Source organism: Silurus meridionalis, chromosome 13 (genome assembly GCF_014805685.1).
Source record: "Silurus meridionalis isolate SWU-2019-XX chromosome 13, ASM1480568v1, whole genome shotgun sequence".
Lineage (NCBI taxonomy): Eukaryota > Metazoa > Chordata > Actinopteri > Siluriformes > Siluridae > Silurus > Silurus meridionalis.
In genome coordinates this window covers 18,009,330-18,016,393 of record NC_060896.1, presented here as the reverse complement: position 1 = coordinate 18,016,393, position 7,064 = coordinate 18,009,330, and the positions used below count along the sequence as shown (strand labels likewise).

The window sequence follows — 7,064 nt, the reverse complement described above, 5'->3', positions numbered from 1 at the left end:
AAATCAACAAAAACACATCCTTAAGACATATTTTGAAAAATTGTTCTGAAAGTACGACGGTACTTCTTTGAGGTGGTATCTAAACGTTCATGGGCAGCAAGTTAGAAAGAACAAACATGAAATTCTGCATTGAGTGGCATACGGCGATGCTGCAATGCGTCATTCAAAGTGTTTTGAGTGGCACACATGCTTCAAGGGCGGAAGAACATTACTGGAGGACAACGAGAGATCAGGAAGACCTTCAACGAGCTCAACCCCCGTAAATGTCGAAACCATTCGGTAACTATTGCATGATAATCGTCGGAGAACAATCCGCATATCACTTCCACACCCACCCTACTCACCAGATTTGGTTCACCCTCTTGCCGAAGATGAAGATCCATCTTCAGGGGAAATGAAGGAATAAAGAGCAAAAAGAATTTCACAATAAGACGTATTTGACATAAGTTATTCAGGATATGAGGCAAAATGTAAAATGCTTTGCTATAGCACCAGCATTAGACTAATCAGTGTTTTCTCTCTTGACTGAATAGCAGGGGAGGAAGATGAAGATGAAACCTAACAAAACCAATATAAAGTTGCAAACACTTCACAAAAACAAATAAAGAAATCATAAATTAAAACTTATGTCTATCAACAGATAAACAGATCAATGAGTAAATATCAGCTCATTTGGACTTTTGGTTTCTGAGAAACAGCTATTTAAACTTAAATCTGCACCTACAGTATTGTATTGAACAACGGTTGTTGACATCTGGTATACATCCATATGAACGATCATGAATTACCACACAAAATTAGCTCTGCCCTCTTATAACTGATTGCTGTGTTGTAGCCTAATATACAAATTTCACTGGTTGAGTTTCTCTCTCTTTAGAGTAGTTGGACATCACTATTGTGATAAATGCGATATGCATTTATAAATGCACCCGGCAGCGGCTAATTTGAGTGACATGGCTACTAGTCGTTCCCTAGATCACATTAGCTCAATGTTAATCCTGTCAAATACCTACCAGTACTTTAACCCAACTGCCCATTCATTATCAATAAAACTCAACAGGTTATCACTTAATGCTGTTCACAAATTTCAGCTTGACCTAACATATGGCTCATGAGTTTTTTTATTATATAACTCTAGGATTCAAATGAACAAATTTTGCAAGCTCCGCACAACTTGGATTCATTCGCCTGTTCTGACCAAGTTACTTACAACATCATTTAGAAGCAAATGTTTAAATAAAAACACTCAGCATCATTATGTAAGAATAATGAATTTTAATCAATAAAGAATGAAAGGTTTTGATAAAGCTGAAGAATTTTGTTGTTAATTATAATAATATTAATAGTCAAACTTTCCTGTTACAATTGAACAAGAAATGCATTAGGACACCTTCTTATGCAAGTTTATCACAAGCACATTATAGCAGTTAACTTAAATTATGCATGTTTTTTTTTCTGTTCCTTGTACAGATCTAAAAATTTATCCCAAAACTGAGTTTGGTTATGCCAGCAAATGTTCTTTTATTTAATATACACAATACACTTGTAAACACAATAACACAGAACATTTTGTGTGTTAAATCAGGTACAACTATTCATTTCAATTGCTTTACCTAGTAGTTTTAAAAATAGCACACTGACTACACACGTTTACCATCTTTTGAAAATAAGCAATAAAATATTTTTCTGCAATTTGTACACTGCATTAAAGGGAAGTAAAAATATTCAGAACAGTTCTTTGTAACCGGTATACAGAAATAAGATTTAATGAAAAAACAAAGCACACAAAGCTAGAGCATGCACAAAAGAAATGTTTTCTATGGCTTAATGATGACCTGGTTTTAAATTCTAATGACCCATGTTTAAAAAATGGACCTGAGAATAAAACAATATAAATAAAAAAAAAGTATTACTAAAACACATTCTGCTCGAGAAATGAAATCCTATTATATTCCATAGAAAATTCAACTCAGTCACGCACAACTTAATGCAACAAATCCTGTGTTAAACTCCACATCTACTTTACATCAATGCAAATTAAATTTACAGCAGATATAAACATTATAATGTGGGCAAACACATATGATGCTTATTAAGATGCATACTGTAGAGCAGCAAGAGTCAGCTGTTCAGAAGATATGATTGGCCTATGCTGGTGACTATGAAAAGTTCATAGAAAAGAGTGCATTTGAAACCATTGCAGAATGTGCATTAGAACTGTACAAAAGGCACCTAAAGGGTCTGTTAGAGGCCACTGACCACCTGTTTAGTGCCATATGACCTACCGATATTGAGAACAGAGCCTTTTTTAAATATTGCTCTGTATCCATATACAAATGTGGCCATTTAGCAATCTGAAAAAAAAAAGTGTTTGTGAAACAGCTATTATTGCCCTCGTATGTTAAAAAAAAATTTCTCAAGGAAAATTAAATCTTATTTATGTGCTGGTGAGCTGAAAATATACAATATATATATATATATATATATATATATATATATATATTTTTTTTGTATTTATTGCTACAGAACTGTCTAACTGTTATGTAGCTCTTGTGTAAATTATAAATTGGAGATTTTGGCAACACCAGCTTTTCAGTCTCTAAAGGAAATTTACCGCAAGTTGCTGTTGAGTTTTGTCCACTCGAAAATGTCTTGCTCACATACAATGTCCGTGTTGATCAGCAGGTAACGATCACCAACACAGAAGTGCTTCTGGCAGGCTGCGCATTTGAAACACTCAAGGTGGTACACTTTGTCACGGACCCGCATTGTCATTTCAAAAGCCCGGATCCTTTTCTCACAGGAAGCGCAGAGCCCATCCTGACCAAACAGTCTGTAAAGGAAAGAGGACGTCTGACTGAGTTAATACTGCCCACACTTTTGAATGGTTTTTGTACATTTGTAGAATTTTACACATTGGGTTTGGATTTCAAAATCATAAAGGCTGATGTTTTTTCATACTCGAGAACATACACAGTGCAAATTCCTCACGTAGTCACGTGGTGACACAAACAAAGCTCCTAAAAAGTTTGATTGCACAGGTTAAAAGCTGACAGGCAGAAGAAGTTAATTTGACTCGCTTTTTCACCAATAAAAATGAGTAAAGAAGCATTTTTAAATCTTATGGCTATATACAGACAGACTAGCACATTCTCAATTTATACAATTTTATACAAACATATTTTAATATGTTTTAATTAATGGCAATAATATAGCTCGACTGCGTTTCAGAAATGTGCTAGTGCACTAGCATGAGTGTGTTTTTGGTTGAGATTTCAAAGCTTTTCTACATGTCTGTCTGGATAAAGGCAACAGCTAAACACTGTAAACATCATAAAAAATCAAAAACAAAAAAGCTCTTAAAAGTCACCCTGAAAGTAGGGTAAAAAAGCAGCAGTAAAAAAGTGACCCAGAAGCCACCCTGCTTGATGTTTGCGGCTCTGTGTATAAACAAAAATGCGCAAATTCACAATAAACAAGTACCAAGTATTCGAACATAAAGTAACTTTACAATCATGGTCCCCAGAAATAACAAGCTTAACACTTACCTTAGGTAGTCTCTACGACACAGCTTCCTACCGAGCTTGTAGTACAACCTTCGGCCAACCTCACCCAGCCGACAACCGCAAAGATCACAGCTCAGGCAGTCCTCATGCCAGTACTGCTCTATGGCCTTCAGGAAAAAACGGTCTCCGATGGTTTGTTGACAACCACCACACATTAGCATTGACGGAGGCACCTGGAGGACCTCATCCACTAGCTCTCTGTGGAGAAGGACAAAAACAAATAATTAGCCTATGGTATTCATCACCCAAATTGCTGGGTCATTGCTTAACTAGATTTTGATTGTTAAGATTCTTGATGAGGTAATATATGTATGTGTAATATAACAATTTCTTCTAATGCACACAGATGGTAGAATCAGAGTTTGGAAACAACAGCATGAATTCATGGATTCAACCTGCCATTTGTAAACAGTCCAAAATGGTGGAGGTGGTGTAATGGTCTGAGGAGTGTTTTGGGGCCCATTTATACCAATCAGTTAAAGTATCTGACCATCCATCGTCAATATTTGCCATGTTGACAATATTTGTTAGGAGCACCAATAGGTTGGATTCAGATAATCTGCTCCAGCAAACATGCATCAGACAGAACTTTGAACTGGATTACTATTCGAGGATTGTCAGGCCGATTTATTGATTTTAGGAATATAATTTATGATTATTCAAATATTATTTGTAGACATTTACATTTTTTTCAATTCAATTTGATTCAGTTTCATTTGTATAGAGCATTTAACAATAGTCATTGTCGCAAAGCAGCTTTACAGAGATAAAAACAAGGTTATCGCCTAAGTTTGTTCCTTATAAGTTTATCCCCAAATGAGCAAACCAGTAGCGACTGTGGCAAAAGATGGGATGAGGAAGAAACCTTGAAAGGAACCAAAAGGAACCTGTCTTCATCTGAGTGCTACCGAATGTCCATTTATTACAGTTCAGTTATATTATTACAGAATAATTCACGCTATCAGCAGTCCTGTCCAAATCCATCCTCATAGTTCTTGAGCATGTTATTGTTGTATTGTCAATAATATTATATACACAACAGGATACACAACAGGATACATTCGCTTTATTTCTCCCACTTTTAGATGGAAAGTCTCCTTCCAAACTCCTACAACTGCACAAAAGTATGCACTTTCGTAAATCTTTAATTCGACACTGACAGTTTCCTATGTGACTGTTATATCTGCAATTTATCATACAAATACAGTATTTAGCGTTAAAGAGAAGAAGGATCTGTACAACCAAAAAGCAACTTACTCATTGACCTCCAGGCTCTTCCTCTCTACTGTAGATGCCATGTTAGAGTATTAATCCGAATCACAGCTGTGGATTTATGGTGACACTTCAGAGAGGAAATGCTTTTACTTGTCCGCTGTACTTTTTACACGTCAAACACTCACGCACTAAGCACGGAAACTGTGCAATATAAATATATATATATATATAAATAAAGAGAAAATAAACCTGAGCCCCAGTATCATTCAGCCTACAGACAGCGTGGTGTAAAATGCGTCCATTTTCCATGCGACACTTTTCAACGTCCTTAAGATGATGATGATGATTACAACAGAGTCGCTCCACTGACTGTAGACGTCCTGTATATCATATCATATATCTCACGCTATCCGGAAAATAAAAACATAGTGATTATTGCGGTGAAATTGCAGCCTTATTAACGGCGACAGGGTGAAAGACAATTCTCACGTCGCGCGCACCAACTCCAAGCGGAACTCGCGCCCTCCGCGTTTTGTACTGCAGGTATTTTTGAGAAGCCACGCCCACCGGACTGTTCCGCTTTCGTTTCCCACTTCCTTCTCACGACGTCTCGGACCAGGAGTGAACCGAATCGTGATTTCGTGAGGAAGTCATGAGCGAGTCGTGACACGGTCGGTCAGGGCGGTTGCACGAGCTGCAGCCTATAAAAAAAGGGTCACGTGTAAGATTAGATGATAAAAATGTACCCGATTGCAGTGCATTCTAGAGCTGCTTTTGTTAAACGTGGTGTTGTTTGGATAATGGAGGTGCAGTCATACACTGAAGTATGCTACTGATAATATTCCCAGGCCACACATACACAGATCACGCATAACTTTATGACCACCTACCTAATATTGTGCTGGTCCACACTTTTGCTGCCAAAACAGCCCTGATCCATCGAGCATTAACTGCAGAAATCTGAGCCACAGTAGCTCGTCTGTTGTGGCCTTCGCTCCCCACGTGCATCATCACTGGTTCACCACTGTTCCTTCCTTGGACCTGTTTTGATAGATTCTGAGTATTGCAGACTGTGAACACACCACAAGAGCTGCAGTTTTGGAGATGCTCTCAACCAGTCATCTGGTCATCACAGTTTCCCCCTTGTCAGACTCACTCAAATACTTACGCTTGCCCATTTTTCCTGCTTTTAACACATCAACTTTGAGGAAAAATGTTCACTTACTCACTGACCAATATATCCCACTGCTAATAGATGCCATAATGAAGAGATAATCAGTGTTATTCATAATTAGTGCTTGGTTGGTGTATTATAAATATCCTTATTAAAATAAATATGGATCAGTCAGCTTCCATCTGATTATGGCAAGCAGACATAGTGAACACGTGTCATCCAGATTGATTTGCATTAATTCATTCATTAATTCATTTTCTTAATACTAACAACTGCTGGTAACATTAATGCTCCATAAAACCAAAATAACATTGTTAGTATGCTTATTGTGAAAAAGTAGTAAGTCAGTGTTTAATGCCATAAATGTAAATGTAAATGCTTAAGGCACTGTGCTACCTGGGTTGGGTTGGGTGTTCAAGCCCTGTTGGGCCCTTGAGCAAGGCCCTTAAATCCCTCTGCTCCAGAGGTGGTGTATAATCTCTGACCCCAGTGTCTTAACAAGCTGGGACATGCAAAGAAAGAATTTCACAGCCTCTTCCTTTATTTATTTAATAATGTAATGTTTGGGTTTTTCTTATTCTATCATCAAAACGTTAATTTACTTGAAGACTACTTTTGTGGACTGTTTGTCTTAACATGCATTTCTGTGTGATATTGTTGAGGAGAACTGTTATCTGATGCCAGTGCCAGGTTCACTGAAGGAGAAAGGCAACTGGACCTTGAGATAAAACAGCGAATTCAGTGTGCTGTGACCACTCCCATTTCCCCAGGAGGCATTACTTGGCCTGTAGTGGCACATAGATAACAGAAATTCCATATTGATTTTGTATAAAATGAAGCAAGCCAGCTAAATTGGAACTGCACTGAAAAAAAAACATTGGTATGAAATTCTCCACGACAAAATAGTTTGAGTTAAATTAACTATATAAACCTTCACACAATCTAAACATTATCATTACGATTTAATGGTCCTAACATCTTTAACACTACCAACCAGATAAAGTGAGTAAATGCTCTTCAGCTTTCATTAAGACTAAACACAAGAAGATAAATTAAACTTAATAAATTGAGATTTGCTAAAAAAAAATATGCTCTTACAAATCATTTCA

General features: G+C 37.0%; 1 protein-coding gene across 2 annotated transcripts; it reads right to left on the bottom strand.

The window, feature by feature from the left end:
* Window positions 1-1,496: 1,496 nt before the first annotated feature.
* On the bottom strand, window positions 1,497-5,790 carry lmo2 (LIM domain only 2 (rhombotin-like 1)). Of its 2 annotated transcripts, XM_046865348.1 has the most exons (5): window positions 5,672-5,790; window positions 5,031-5,482; window positions 4,824-4,889; window positions 3,549-3,764; window positions 1,497-2,833 (listed from the first exon to the last, which is right to left on the bottom strand). In XM_046865348.1, the coding sequence occupies exons 3-5, from the start codon at window positions 4,862-4,864 to the stop codon at window positions 2,611-2,613; spliced, it is 480 nt and encodes a 159-aa protein (XP_046721304.1). In that variant the 5' UTR covers window positions 4,865-4,889; window positions 5,031-5,482; window positions 5,672-5,790; the 3' UTR covers window positions 1,497-2,610. The 2 variants fall into 2 exon arrangements, with proteins under 2 accessions (XP_046721304.1, XP_046721303.1); XM_046865347.1 differs by having other exon boundaries at window positions 4,824-5,482; window positions 5,672-5,788.
* Window positions 5,791-7,064: the final 1,274 nt, after the last annotated feature.